The sequence below is a fragment of the Lolium rigidum genome, chromosome 5 (genome assembly GCF_022539505.1).
Source record: "Lolium rigidum isolate FL_2022 chromosome 5, APGP_CSIRO_Lrig_0.1, whole genome shotgun sequence".
NCBI lineage: Eukaryota > Viridiplantae > Streptophyta > Magnoliopsida > Poales > Poaceae > Lolium > Lolium rigidum.
The window spans coordinates 54,882,523-54,898,765 of NC_061512.1; the positions used below are offsets into that span (position 1 = coordinate 54,882,523).

The window sequence follows — 16,243 nt, forward strand, 5'->3', positions numbered from 1 at the left end:
AAAATATGAAGATGCATATATAGGTGAGGGAGGTGAACGGGCCTGCCACGGGGTGATCCATTCCCGTGGTCGGCCGCCGGCGCCAGCGATGCAAATTCTCGTGGCCGGCCGGCGTGCGACGATCGATTCCACGCGTCTCAGTAATGGTGACGACGATCGGTTTCCACGCGGGAACCGAACAGTTTGACTTCAGTCCCTGCTCGTGTCACCAGCCGGTACTAAAGGGGGTGCCAGTAGGCGCAGGGGCTTTAGTCCCGGCTCGTGTCACCGGACGGGACTAAAGACCCATACAAACCGGGATTAATGCTTACCGCACCATGGAACGGTTTCGGTGCGACGTGTCTTACCATTATCCCAGTCCAGGACACGGCCGGGACTAAAGGCCCAAACGAAAGGCCTGTTTTCTATTAGTGCGTACACTATGTCAAGGGATCTCTGCCATGCCGGCATTGGCACAGTTCACAACTTTTTAGCTTCATGTCACTGTGTGCATTTGCATAGATACGTTGAAGCAAAGTTTGTGGATCTTGTTCCACCGGATACTAGTTTCGAACCTTAGATTCTAGATAGATATAATCTTTACCAAGAGCCAAGAGATGCATGATGATCATAATTCATTATGAAAAAAACTGATTGTATAATTTTAGTTGACTGAAAATTGAGTGTCATCAACCGACGTCCTTTGGTCCACTCAAATAATAATGTTGCACTTGCATTCTTAATAGTACTTGAGTATGCTTGTGCGAAGATTGTGCTGACAAGTTACAGGGGTGGCACACTTTGATCGCATTCCATTCAGGGATAACACTTGCATTGCACTACAGTGATGAATCTTCCGCTTATTCACAACCCATTTGTGTCGCCTCCATATAATCGGCTGGCACACACAGCGTTCATGGTCCTTTGCCACGGCAGAGGTCCTTGTAAATGCACTGGCGGACGTAGGAGCCTCCTGGCGGGGTGCATGGGCCGTTCCGCGGGCACACTTGCTTGTTCGGTTCTAGGGCACCGTAACCGAGACCACCGCCGCCTGCCCCCAGGTCGCTGGCAGCCCAGCTCAGCTCCGGCGCCACCTCGTCCTCAAGCCGCATCGTCTGCGTCGCCGACGCCGTATCCGTATGGAGACGAGCGCGAGCCCTCGTTCCCTTCGCCGCGGCGTTGCTGATGACGACCCGCCCGCTGTACGCACCGACGTCCAGAGAGGCGGACGCCGCGAGGAGAAGATCGGCGAGGAGGAGGATGAGCACACCAGCCGGCCTGATCTCGTGCATTGTGCTACCGTGCGTGTGTATATATGCTGCTGCTCGGTCCTCGATCGGTGCGTGCTTGTTTATATATACTGCACCAGAAAAAGAATCGTGTTTACAAAGTTTGCTCCAAGAACGAAGCGGTGCAGCTGGGGCAGGGGGGCGTCCATCGCCTACCAAAAGGTGGGTGATCGATCGGATGCACAATTTTGAACCTGTCATTTTGCATGCTCCAGGAAAATGACACACGTACGCCTGCATGCCACGAAGTGCATCGAAGGGCATGATAAAATAGCTACTGCAAAAGAAAAAGAAAATGGGCTTCAACTTGTTGAGGGCTTTTCTTCAGGTGTATATATTCTATCGACCGACTGTTGCTGTAATTTATCCATACTTTGCATTTCTGTTTTCTATCAAACTTCAGGGCTCCTTTGATTCAAAGGATTTGCATAGGAATTGTGTAGGATTTGGTTCCTATGGGAAAATTTCCTATACATGTTGTTTGATTCATAGGAACATAGCCTATAGGAAAAATTCCTATAGGAATCTTGTAGTGTAATTCCTATAGGAAAAAAACATTAGCTCATACCTCATGGAAAAATTCCTTTGCTACAATCAAACAAACTTCATCTTCCTATAGGATTCAAGTAGACATGCCATTCCAATCCTATACCTTTCCTATTCCTATGTTTTTCCTATCCTTCAAATCAAAGGAGCCCTCACTGTTTTCTTATTCCTACACGCTTCACTACTCCAATCAACCAATCAAAAGGGCCTATAAATTTGTTGTCTAAGTTAAGGTTTGGATGGAGTAGTGCGCATACATTTGGGACCGACAGCCAACCATAAACCCTGCACTTCACCTACTCAGTACTCCATGCGAGCCCCTAGAAGCTCCATTTGAGCAGCTCGCGTCAAGTTTCAACCAAACCTAACAAAACGAGATCATTAATTCGTATAGCACATACCTACCTTGAACCTCGAATGCAACAAAAAAAAAACAAGCGGGAATCCACCCTTCTGAATCCCACGCCCATGTGACGACAGCATGCACCGTCAACACTTCACCCTACACCACAACACTAGAACCCCAACCGTTAAGTTGGTCAGAAAGTCGATCGGGGATTAGTTTTATCGACCGACCCGTAAGTCCGGTCGGCAAAGGCCTGTCCCGACCAACATAGGTTTGCCGACCGACGGTTCAACACCATTCCCCCAACTTTCCCGATCGACAATGGTTTCCCGACCGAACTTCGGACGAGGTAAGTTTTACCGACCAACTTTCCGTTGGCACGTACCAGAGAATGCTCCTTTCTAGCAGTCAGTCGGTGTTTCTTCTGCTGACCAACACTTCAGTAGTTTAGATATATGAATGGAAAGATTCACTATATTCCCATATTCCACACAATCATAAATGCATATCACAGAAATAATAGTACACATGACTCTGATATGGATTCAACTCTTACAATACCGATTGTTCATATGTTCTCATATGATTAAAACATAGTCAACATAACATAGATAAGTTTTCACCGCATATAAGCAGGTTTACAAAATGGAAGCCAATGACTACCAATGACCAAGTTTGCTCCATTACACAATTCATTCTGTTGATGGGAAACATCCAGGTACTTGGTGGTCCACGGGAAATGTTTAGCATGATAATTCATATTTGAAGGGGATACCTACACAAACAAGTACAAACATATAAGATTACGTTGTTACATACATTCTCAGTTTGGAAAAACTAGTACAAATAGATAGGGTGCAAAAACAAATACAAGCAGGCACCCTACTCTTAGCCATATGTTCGACCCAAAATTAGCAGGCACTAGAAGACAGACAATGGACGGCATCACAGAACAGCTACATGGCCAGCAGCCAACGGCGGCGGCAGGAAAATTGTTTACGGGGGCGATCAAAGAAGACAACTCTCAAATGACAAAAAAAAAGACAAAAAGTTGGAAGAAGTGACAATTTTTATCATTCCTTATAACACCATTGGCTGAATAACGTTTTTGAGAACAAAAGGATGTAGAATTGTGTGTTTTCCCCGCAGAGCCACATTAATTAATCTGAAAACAGAATAACGTCCACCATCGAAAATGACCAATAATAGCAGCTGCTAGTTTATCAAGGCAAAATAGAGACTCATTCTCATTAGGTATACGCAAAACAGGGACTCATTCTCATCAGGTATACGGCAATACCCACCAAACAATATCCATTGCAAGGTATAATCGTTAGCGAGTAACGGAGACTCAGCTTTCTCTGAAGAATAAGGAGGCTGATCTACTCACAATGGTCCCATCGCTACTTGATACATGATAAATCGCAGTTACAAAGCAAAGAGGTGAAATATTGTATGTATGTTTTCTTACATTAAAGAAAAGGATAGTAGTATGTTTTCTTTAATCTTCATCTCTTCTTACTTTGAATTGAAAATAAAAAACGAAAGGCTCGGCCATCAAAATACTATTGCACCCACACATGTGCATAAGTTTTGTTCAAAGTACATATCTGTTTAAGATTCAGGTAGTGGGTTTACCAAGTAGTACTTTTACTTGGTACAGTGACTTAATTTTCTTCATGCATTAGTGATGGCAGCGGTTGAATTGAAAAATAAAGTAATACCAGTATAGATTAGATGTGATGGTAGCGGTTGAATGGAAAAATAAAGTAATACCAGTATAGATTAGATGTGATGATAGCTTAGGCTACAACTTCAGTTTTCAGCAGTGTATCTTCATTTTTAAAAATGCTATGTTGTTAAACTAATACTACAGGCCGGATGAGAATAAAGAACACAAGTATATAAGTTTTACTCACATCATCTTCAGTTGATATCTTCGAAACTGATTTTGAACTGAAAAATCTCAGTGGCGAGATGAGCCAGACACAGCTGGTTTGTAGGGCTTCATCTACCAAAACTATCACAAGTGAGCATAACAGAAACAACTAAGGATGTGCATAAAACACACAAGCATGTATGGTAATTACCTTGCTAGATAGCCATGCAATGGACCTTGTGACATCATAGCTAATGTATAGTAAATCCTCGTACTGATATGGCAGAATAGTATCCCTTTTAATGGCAACATTCACAATAACCTCATAAATACCAGGTCCAAGGGGCTCCCCACCCACAACGGTGTCTACCATGCACATAACACATAAAAAGAAGTAAAACTCACGATGTCATCGCCCATGGACACGCCGGACGCACTATCGAACACCTGGTGGGCGCCCCGGCTCTCATCGATGAAGAGGGTGCGGGGGAGGCCGGTGCCGTATGTAAAACAATGTTTATGGGGAACTTGCTCAACCCTCTAGGGGTGGCATATCTCATATATATATAGGGGTACAACGTACATATACACGTATAATACAAGAGCAGCTATACAAAGTCTAACACCCCCCCTCAATCTCAACTCACTCCTGGTGTAGCATGAAGGTTGAGATTGCGCCTACAGACCTCAAACATAGGCAAAGGTAGAGGCTTGGTGAAGATGTCTGCAAGTTGATCCTTTGAAGAGATGAACTTGATTTGTAGTAGCTTCTTCGAGACACGTTCCCTCACAAAATGAAAATCAATTTCTATGTGCTTGGTCCGTGCATGAAACACCGGATTAGATGAAAGAAACATGGCACCGATGTTGTCACACCAAAGGACCGGTGGACGAGGTTGAGAGATACCCAATTCCTGAAGAAGGGACTCAACCCATATGAGCTCAGCAGTGGCATCGGCAACAGCCTTATATTCGGCTTCGGTACTGCTGCGAGAAACGGTGGCTTGCTTGCGTGCTCTCCAGGCGATCAAATTAGGACCTAGGAACACAACATAACCCCTCGTGGATCGCCTGTCGTCTGGACACCCAGCCCAATCAGCATCAGAGAACGCGGACGTAACACTCGATGAACTAGCCCGGAGATGAAGACCAAACGATGACGTGTGGATCGACATAACGCAAGATGCGTTTGACAGCAGTCCAATGTACATCGGTGGGAGCATGAAAATACCGGCACACTCGTTGACGAGCATAGGACAAGTCCGGACGTGTGATGGTCGAGTACCGCAAGCCACCAACAATACTGCGATACTCCGTTGCATCCTCGGAAGATAAGAGAACACCATCGCTGGTCGAGAGTTTGTCGGTAGAGGACATGGGTGTGGGCGACATCATGCACTTGAGCATACCGAGCACGGCGCAAGAGATCCAGAGAATACTTCTTCCGAGTGAGAGCCGGACCGTAGACCGATGAGCAACCTTAATACCCAAGAAGAAGTGCAACCGACCCAAATCTTTGACAAAGCAAAATCAGCACCAAGAGCGAGAAATGAGAGCGAGTAGCACTGTCGGTGAAGAACCGACCAAGATAATATCATCGACATAGACCAGCAGGGTACATAGTCACACGGGATCGCTGAAACAGAAACAGCGATGTGTCGGCCTTCGAGGGGATGAAGCCATGAGTATGAAGAGCAGAAGCCAGACGAGCATGCCAAGCACGCGGTGCTTGCTTCAATCCATACAGAGCCTTAGTCAGTCGACACAGATGATGTGGCTGATCAGGACTAACAAATCCTGGGGGCTGCCGCATGTAGACCTCTTCCTCGAGAAGACCATGAAGGAATGCATTCTGGACATCCAGCTGTCGAAGACACCAACCTCGGGAGACCGCCAAAGACAGAAGGAGCCGAATGGTGGTAGGCTTGATAACAGGACTGAAGGTGTCCTCATAGTCAAGCCCATGACGCTGTTTGAACCCCTTGGCGACAAGACGAGCTTTGTAGCGCTCGATAGAGCCGTCAGCATGTTTCTTCACCTTGAAGATCCACTTCGAGTCAATGATACTCCTGCTCTCATTCTGGAGAAGAGCCTGATACTCCTGCTCCATAGCAGCCCGCCAATGTGGGATGGTCATGGTGGCTTGATAACTGCGAGGTTCAGTAGTGGGATCATCCACAGCATGGGCCATGCAAGCTGCCAGCCAAGCAACGGTGCCGTCGGTGCGCTCCTTAGGGCAAACAATGCCACTGCGACTGCGTGTATGAGGACGCGAAGCAGCAGGTACGGGCGGAGGCGGAGCAGCCGGTGGTGAAGACGCCGACGTGGAGCCCGGCGCAGTGGGAGGCGGCGAGGTGGAATGCCCAGGCGTCGCAGACCTGGGCGATGCAGGCGGTGTGGACGTCTAAGGCGACGAGCGCCCAGACCCAGGCGAGCGAGGCTCGGGCGACGAAGAGGCCGGGGACGACCCAGGCGATGCAGAGGCGACGCGGGCCGGGGGCGATACGGGCCTGGCCGTGCGTGCCGAGGCCGTGGGCGTGACCGGCGGAGAGTCGGCAGGAGGCGAGCGCGCCACGTCAGGCACAGATCCCGGGGCATGCACATGCATGGCCGGATCGACGTGAGACGCCGGCGTGGGGGCGCTGTCCGGGAGAAGCTCAAGGCGGGCACCGCGACCAATACCTGCACCATGATTAGGCAACAATACAGGCGCATATGCAACATCTTCAAATTGGCCAGGCAGAATGGAAGATGAATGCAATGGTGGATCACTGGTAGATGGTTGTGGCATGGTAGAGAATGGGAAGCTGTTCTCATCAAAAACAACATCACGCGATATGTAGACACGATTTTTTGGTACATGAAGGCACTTATAACCTTTGTGAAGAAAACTATACCCAAGGAATACACATTTTTTAGACCGAAACTCAAGTTTGCGACTATTGTAGGGGCAAAGATGAGGCCAACAAGCACACCCAAACACTTTGAGAAAAGTGTAGTCAGGAATTTCATGCAAGAGAAGCTCAATAGGAGTTTTCATATGAAGCACTCGTGTAGGTAGACGGTTAATACGAAAGCATGCGGTAGCAAATGCATCACTCCAAAACCGAAAAGATACAGAGGCATGAGCAAGAAGAGTGAGTCCAGTCTCAACTATGTGCCGATGTTTACGCTCAACGGCACCGTTCTGCTGATGTGTATGTGGGCAGGACAAGCGATGAGATACTCCAAGCTTATTAAAGAATGTATTGAGGTTGCGGTATTCACCCCCCCCCCCCAATCGGACTGAACATGAATGATTTTATGCTGGAGAAGGCGTTCGACATGCTTTTGAAACTGAACAAATATATCAAACACATCAGACTTACGCTTAATGAGATAAAGCCAAGTAAATCGACTATATGCATCAATGAAACTCACATAATAGTTGTGACCACTAACAGAGGTTTGGGCAGGGCCCCATACATCTGAAAACACAATCTCAAGAGGATGCTTTACTTCTCTAGTAGAGGAAACAAATGGGAGCTGATGACTCTTGCCTTGCTGACTGATGACCCACAAGTATAGGGGGTGTATCGTAGTATCTTCGATAAGTAAGAATGTCGATCCCAACGAGGAGCAGAAGGTGTTGACAAGCAGTTTCGATGAAGGATTCACTGTAAATGCTCACAGACAAGTATTCAGGGGGTTTTGATGTAACAGTTGAATAAAGTACGAGTATGTAAAGTACGAGAGAAATAATTGCAGCGAGTGGCCCAATCCTTTTTAGCACAAAGGACAAGCCGGTTTGTTTACTTATAATGACCAAACGTTCTCGAGGACACATGGGATTTTAGTCTAGTGCTTTCGCTACATACGGCTAAATAATCTTCATTGTTATGATAAGTGTTGTGTGGGTGAACCTATGCTAATGTACCGCCCTTCCTAGGACTAAATACATACTTGTGATTATACCCCTTGCAAGCATCCGCAACTACAAGAAAGTAATTAAGAATAAATCTAACCACAGCCTTAAACTCTGAGATCCCGCGATCCCTCCTGCATCGATATACCAACGGGGGTTTAGGTTTCTGTCACTCCGGCAACCCCGCAATTAGCAAACGAATACAAGATGCATTCCCCTAGGCCCATAAATGGTGAAGTGTCATGTAGTCGACGTTCACATGACACCACTAGAAGAATAACACCACAACTTAAATATCACACCATTGAATATTACTCAACCATAGTTCACTACTAACATTTAGACTTCACCCATGTCCTCAAGAACTAAACGAACTACTCACGAGACATCATATGGAACATGATCATAGGGGATATGATGATGAATAACAATCTGAACATAAACTTGGTTCAATGGTTTCACTCGATAGCATCAACAACAAGTATGAATAGATACCGGGAGAGTTTCCCCTATCAAACAATCAAGATCAAACCCAAATTGCTACGGCGGTGACGAGGTGCTGCGGAGGAGATGGCGGTGATGATGGTGGAGATGATGATGATGGTGATGGAGATGATGTCCAGCTCGATGACGGTGACGATGGCGTCGATTTCCCCTCCCGGAGGGAATTTCCCCGGCGGATTCCTGCCCGCCGGAGAGCTCTTTCTCTCTCGGTGTTCTCCGCCCCGCAGAGGCGGCTGTAACTCTTCGTGAGGTACCCCTCGTGGCTTAGGTCTTCGGGACGAAGGGTTTCGCGAAGAAAAGGAGGCGAAAGGGGTCGTGGGCCCCTCACACCACATGGCGGCGCGGCCAGGGCCTGGGCCGCGCCGCCCTAGGGTGTGGGCCCACCCTGGCTCCTCCTCCTGGCTTCCTTCGTCATCTTGAAAAATAGGATTTTTGGTATAATTTCCTTCCACAGTTGATCTTCCGAAATATTGCGTTCTGACGGTGCTTTTTCCAGCGAGAATCCGGCTCCGGTGTTCGATCCTCCAATAATGATGAAACATGCAAAATAGATGAAATAACATAAGTATTGTGTCCCAGTATGAAATATATCAATGAATAACAGCAAATTATGATATAAAATAGTGATGCAAATTGGACGTATCACTGACAGGCATCACAAACACTTAACTCTTTATTGCTGGACTCTAGTGGCAGCTCATGACGGTGGAGAACATGGCGGACTATGGGAGTGGCAGGGTGACCAAGGCGAGAGTGCCACTGTGAAGACGACACCCGAATCCCGCTGAAGACACGAGAGAGTGTAGGATCCTCCAGGCGGTACGGACCTTGGCCGAGGCGACCACTAAGCGTAACGTCCCGGGTGGCTCGGTCCTTAATAAGAAGATCAAACGGGTGAAATTCACATAGGACATTATTATCAAGTGTAAGTTTCGGAACAGGATAACAAATTACGAGTGACCGAGGGAACACGTAAAATATTACGAAGATGAAGCTGCCTACTAGGATGACTAGTCAAGAGAGATGCTTGGCCAATATGAGAGATGGGCATACCTGCACCATTGGCGGTGTGAACCTTATCGTGCCCATAGTAGGGCTGGTGGGTGGTAAGCTTGTGAAGCTCACTGGTCAGATGATCCGTGGCGCCAGTATCCATGTACCATGCAGGATCGATGGGGTAAGACGGAGTAGACCCCTGGACAGTCTCCTTGCCCTTGGCCGCGGCGAAGGCGAAGGCAGCAGGAGCAGCTGGAGGCGGACGAAAGTCGGCGAGCTGGGCTTGGCATTCATTGCCCTGCCCGTTGTTGCCGATGCCCAAGAAGCTGCGCTGAAAGCGACGGTGACACTTCGAGGCGAGGTGCCCCGGGCGGCCGCACAGCTGGCAGACGCGGGTGTTGCCAGCACGCCCGCCACCCGTGGTCGGTGTAGAGGGTGAGGCGGGTTTGGGCGCCGGTGGCGCCGAGACAGCGCCGGGGGGTGCGGGCGGGCGCTGGCCACGGCTGGCCCAGTGCGCCGCAGCCTGGTCGGTGATGACGCCGGTGGCGCGGCGGGCCTCGACACGCTGCTCCGTGAACTGGAGGCGCGAGTAAAGCTCGTGGGGAGGCATTGGCATTGTGGCGCCATTGACAGCCTCAGCCAGGTTGTCGTAGTCGGAGTCCAGCCCCTGGAGGATGAAGCCGGCGAACTCCTCATCGCGGAGCGGCTGACCAAGGGAGGCCAGCGTGTCCGCCACCACCTTGATCTTGTTGAAGTAGGTGGAGGCGGAGGAGTCGAGCTTCTTGATCTCGCCAAGTTGCCGACGGAGGGCCATGGTGCGAGAGGTGGAGACGGTGGTAAAAGCATGCTCCAGGGTTGTCCACGCGTCCATGGAGGTGGCGGCGAAGAGGACGAGGCCAGCGACACCCTCACCTAGGGAGCCCTGGATGGCCGAAAGGATCGCCTGATCCTGCTGCACCCACACGCGGTGTTCCGGATTGATGGCCGGTCCTTACATTGTCATGATCACCTGAGGAGGACATGGAAGAGAACCATCAACATACCCAAGAAGCTCATGGCTACGTAGCAACGGCAACACCTTAGCGCGCCGCAACGTGATAGTTGTCCGGGGTGAGGCGGATCGTGATCTGATTGGCGAAGTGGAACGGTGCCGCCGCCACCACCGCAGCGGATGAAGGGACCGCGGGCAGGGCAGGGGCCATTGCAGCCGGCGCCAAGGCCACGGGCGTGGGTGGGGGAGGCTGCACCATGGGCGTGACCGAGGCAGTGGTTTCCCCCGAGACCGTTGTGACGACGGAGAGAGTAGAGGTGGGTGAGCCCGCCGAGGCGACATCGTGGGACACCGTGGTGGCCGCAGGTAGCGCGGCGAGGAGAGTGGCCGTGGCAGTGCTCGGCGGTGGAGGCGGAGCCGAGTACATGGAACCGACGGCGGTGGTGCCGAAAAACTGCGGCATCTGAGGAGCAAGCGGGGATGGTGGTGCGTTGAGGAGGGCAGCAAGCGACGCGGGAAGGATCCCGGAGCTGGTGGTGCCCGAGGCGGAAGCGGTCATGGTGGGAGAGGCGGTGGCGCGGCGCTAGGGTTAGGGCTGGCGGCGCGGCGCGGCTAGGGTTAGGGTAGGCGGATCGGGAGTTAGGCTGATACCATGTAAAACAATGTTTATGGGGAACTTGCTCAACCCTCTAGGGGTGGCATATCTCATATATATACAGGGGTACAACGTACATATACACGTATAATACAAGAGCAGCTATACAAAGTCTAACACCGTAGTCACATGGCCATCGATGCTTCCAGGGTGGCACAGATCAGGCGACGAGTTCAGGTCGACGGGGAAGCGAAAGGCGCTGCTTCCCCTCGGTGCTGAATCCGGCGAGAACGACGTGTTGGGGTCGAAGGTCATGTCACTGTCGGCGTACGTGGGGGAGTAGCGGGCGCGACCGTCTATCTGCGACAGATGCATCTGCAAGAGCACCGGCCCCTCCGCGTAGTACCCCGGCGACGAGGGTGAGCTCGATAACCCGTTGCCAAAGTTGCCGTCCGGCGAGTTGCTGGCTCCCTTCGGGCTAACCGTCGCCCAAGCTGAAGCACACTTCGGCAGCAGCTGCCGCTTTCGAGGCTTCGAGAGCGGCGATGCGGCGCCTTTTATGGTCGGCCATCATCGTGGAGCAGCGGCGTTTCTCCTCCTCCCATGCCTCCTACGACATGTTCGTCGGCTTCATCTTCGGCGCCACGATGCCTAGCTTCGGCGGCGCCTTCGCTGCCTTCACCGGAGCCTTTTTCTTCGGCAGTTGCGGCGGCGAGGGTTTTTCGGGTTGGAGTCTGGATGGGAGATGGAGCGGCGGGCGGGAGAAATGAGCGGCGGTAGGGAAGAGGTTTTGAGGGAAAGGATGTATACTTTTGGGATGTGTGGCTGACAGGCGATTTCCACGCCCAATATTATTTGTTGCGTGAGGCGCTGGCGCGCCTGATTCGCGCCTGTTGTGAAGGGGCCGACACGGGGTTGGCGGCGCTTCTATTGGGCTTGAAACTGCGCCTACGCTTTTTGGGGCGCGATGGTGTGAGCCTATTTTCGATGTGCCCCCAAAATGCTATCGAGGCCCTACCCGTGGTGGCAGTATACAGGACAGGGATTCAGTGACATTACAGTGGCAGCAGTATGATAATCCACGAGATGCCCTACCCGTGGTGGCGTTGCGTTGCGTTAATCAGTGCGGTTTCATGTGCGCCTTCGTCCCCATGTGCCACTGCTCGAGCTTGGCTGCCGCCGTCATGTGCGCGCCCATAATTTGTTTGCGGATCACAAGGCCTAGAGCGTCTTATTTCTTTTTAGTGTACTTCCTCCGTTACAATTAATAAAGCTTGTTTTTAAAATCAAGGTTAGAGGTAAGTAAAATTTGACCAAACTTTAAAGAAAAAGAGTGAGGCTATTTCTCAGTCGATCAAAAATTAATTTCATTCTCAATTACATGATTTTATCTTGTAACTAATAACTAGCACGAATCACCAATCTAATGTAATTGTCTGGATTTTTTTTTAGTTGTATCTCCACTTGTAGGTGAAAAAGTCTCAGCTGCAACTGCACTTGCAACCGAAAGAAACTCAATTACAACCCAACTTACAACTCATATGCACAAATCACGATGCAATTAAATGGTATATGACTTAACTAAGAGCATCTTCATCGGCGCCTCGATAGCATTTTGGGGACACATCGAAAATAGGCTCACACCATCGCGCCCCAAAAAGCGTAGGCGCAGTTTCAAGCCCAATAGAAGCGCCGCCAACAAAAAATTCAAAACAAAAAATGTACATGTTGCCAACGAATCATGTTGTAAGTACGGAAAGTTTCAATCGAAAATACTTTGTATTTTGAATGCAGCAAAAAAAACAAATTTAGCAAAATTTCTGATCGCTTGATTACAGCCGTTAGATGGAAAGTGTAGGGTGGATGGGAGATCATGGCACAGCGTGCCATGCTGTTGTAATGTCACTGAATCCCTGTCCTGTATACTGGTGCTACCCACCAGCTCGATCCTCCCATGCAGTTCAGCCATCTTCTCTGGCATTGCGAATCTGCACGTCCCTTCCAGATCTGGTTGCTACCGTGATCACCCACAGGGACGACTGAAGCTTCGTGAAATGCATGGCTCGACTGATCGTCGTGGTGATCCACAGGTGTAGGGAAAGGGATATTACCAATTCTAATTTCGAGCAAGTACTGAACTTCGGATGGAAATTCAGATTGTTCAGAGACTTGGAATTATACGAAAGAAGATGTTTCTTTTCCATTCCAAAGAAGAAGATGTTTATATTCCCTCAGAAAGAAAGAAAAACTTTTTTTTGAGCAACCGGCAGGAGCACTGCCGATTCATTAAAAAGAGGAAAATTTGGTCAGTTTATAAGGGAAACTGACCGAAAACCGTACAACTCAAACTCCACACGCCGGCCCCGAGGCCGCGCACAACACGAGCCGACGACACTTCCGCCCTAGCAAGAGGCATCACTCAAAACATAAAGCTCTCGGAGCCGCCGCTCCGACATCCACACCGGTCCCGAGACCGCGCACACTGGCGACAACCGGAAAAACAACCCAAAACACAACACACCGGCCCCGAGGCCGCACACGCTACGAGCCGACGACACTTCAGCCCACGCAAGAAGGGACAACACTCAAAGACACAGAAGTTTCGAAGCCGCCACTCCGACGTCCATACCGGTCCCGAGACCGCGCACCCGCCTGGCCGGCGAAGCAGCTGCCACGCAAAGCAAACCAAAACTTGCCTAGCGGAGTACCATACCTCCAAGACATCGCCCCCAAGGGGGAGATGACGATGACGCCGCCGATGCCCACTCTAGCGGAAGCCAAAGCTCGGGTTTTCACCCGGAGAGTATGAAACTTCACACGACGAGGGAGGTGAAGGAGCTCCTCGACAATGCCTCCAACGAGGGGAACGACGTCCGAGGACGCCGACATCACCGGCAGCAACCGAAGTGGATGCAGTGCTTTCGCGCGGAGTTCACCAAAACCCAAGTCATAGAAGCCTATCCACGAAGACGAAGAAAAAGCGCCCGCGTCGCAGCTCGCCGCCGCCACACGAAGCCAACCGTGCCACAAAGCCACGGTGCTCCAGGACGCGACGCACGGCCGCCACGCAGTCGTGCCCTGCCGCCCGCACGGCCAGGGCAGAACCTCCATGTCCCGGAGCCGCCGCTCCTGCCTTCACGCGCAGCAGCAGAGCAAACACCTCATGTCGACTCGTCACCCGCCGCGGGGCGCCGGACAGCAACCCGACCACCAGAAGAGCGGCGCCGCCGCGCCACCGTCCAAACGCCATGGCACACCCCTACCATGGTTGCAGGTGCCAGCGATGGCAACCTGCCACACACGGTGGCCCACCAAAGCCGCCAGGTCGCCGACAAGAAAGAAAAACTTGTCGTAGTTGGAATCTCCAGCCACCCTTTTCACTGCACACTCGAATTCGATTCTACCAGAAATAGCAAAGACAAAAGTATAAAGAATTGTAACAAACAGCTCACACGATATGATCACATCAGATATAAAAAATTGGGAGAATCACAGGAGATGGAATAAAAGAGACAAGAAATGGTGCCATGCCCTGTCCTCAACTCCTCGCTGAAACTCTGACCAACCCCAAACCTCCTTCCATCTCCTCCTCGTCGTCCTCACTGATCTTCCTAAGCGCGGGCAAAACCCCTCTCTCCCTCTCTCCTTGGCAATCGTCAGCAATGGCGGAGCCAAAGACTGGCAAGAGCAAGTCGTCCAAGTCCAAGAAACACCAGGCCAACGACGACGCGTCCACCAAGAAGGCGGCCAAGGCGAAGGCCGACGCCACGGCCGCGCCCGCCGCGCCGTCGCTGGACGCGCACTTCAAGCCGTGCGCGGACGTGACGGGCCTCCGCTTCGGCGCGCAGCTCGTCACGCGCGCGCTCACCGTGCGCCGCGCCGCGCCGCTCGAGCTGCCGCACCTGCTCCGCGTCGCCGTCCCCGACGCCGAGCAGAAGCAGCAGCACAAGAGCAAGCCGCGGCCGCAGCTGTCGTTCGCGCCGACCACGACGGCGTACATCCCGACCAACTTCGCCATCCTGGCGCACCACGCGTGGCACACCCTCACGCTCGGCCTCGGCACCAAGAACTCCAAGGCCGCCGTCTTCGTCTTCGAGTCCGCCGCCATGAAGGCCGCCGCCGACGCCGCCTGGCCGCAGGTCCTGCCGCTCGGGGACGTCGGCAAGCGCCTCCTCCGCGCCGCCCCGGGCGCGCCGGAGATGGCGCGCTTCAAGTTCCGCAAGGGCTGCGTCACCTTCTACGTCTACGCCGTCCGGACCGCGGGAGCCCGCGGGTTCGCGCGCGCCGAGGAGCTCAGGGCGGTCATCGAGGCCGTCGCCAAGCTCAAGGACTTCCTCGACCACACCGCCATGCTCGCGCTCCCGGGACAGAGGAGCATTGACGCCGCTCCAGTCGGTGCTGTGCATTGATGCAGACTTATATTTGCTCTGTGTATAGAGATCTTCGTTTCTTCTTCCTTTTATTTCTTTTGGAGTGTGATTAGTTCCTTACTGAAATGTGACATCTAAAAGAACTGAATGTGAGCACTTCTTTTGTGTGATTAGTTCCTCACTGCAATTCAGTCCTAAGCATTTTCCAAGCTGGAAAATGGGAAGCTGATCCTAGTTTTCATTCATCCCTTTGAGAACAGATGATACCTTCGATTTTTCATTGCTTAAAGTATAGTGCAAATTTGCCACGAGTTCAGTACTTCAGTTCTAGAATGTGGCCACGAGTTTCTCTGCAAATTTTTGTCTCACAACATGATCAGAATTTTGGTCAGCTGCTTCTGCATTATTATCACAAAAGTGAATCTTCAACAGTGTAGGGAGATGCTTCACTGAGCTGGGCTGGTCTGAACTCCATGATTGCTTCAAGTTGAGCTTGAGCCGTACTTTACAGCCATGAGATTCTAGTTCCAGCCTTCCAGGTCACAGGTCTACAGAAAGAAAGCTATATGATACTGCTCCTCGCTGTGTATCCATATTCCTCCAGCCACACTGATGATTGCTTCCATTTTACTCGTCAATACTGTTATTTAATGGACATGAATGCATTGGAAACATACAAAATTTGGTATAATTTTCTCCTCGTTCACAAGAACCAAAACACAAGTGCTGAGATTGCTCACGAAGCAAGCTCAAACGGGCAGGATGCATCAAACAACTCCAATCTTGATGGCAGCATTAGAAATACCAAAGCAAGTACTGAAACAATGATGAACACATCACCGCA

The 16,243-nt window shown here is 50.9% G+C and overlaps 1 protein-coding gene across 1 annotated transcript; it reads left to right on the top strand.

The window, feature by feature from the left end:
• The first annotated feature begins 14,603 nt into the window (after positions 1-14,603).
• Positions 14,604-15,438, top strand: LOC124651747. The gene is made up of 2 exons (XM_047190786.1): positions 14,604-14,940; positions 14,980-15,438. The coding sequence occupies exons 1-2, from the start codon at positions 14,692-14,694 to the stop codon at positions 15,436-15,438; spliced, it is 708 nt and encodes a 235-aa protein (XP_047046742.1). The 5' UTR covers positions 14,604-14,691.
• Positions 15,439-16,243: the final 805 nt, after the last annotated feature.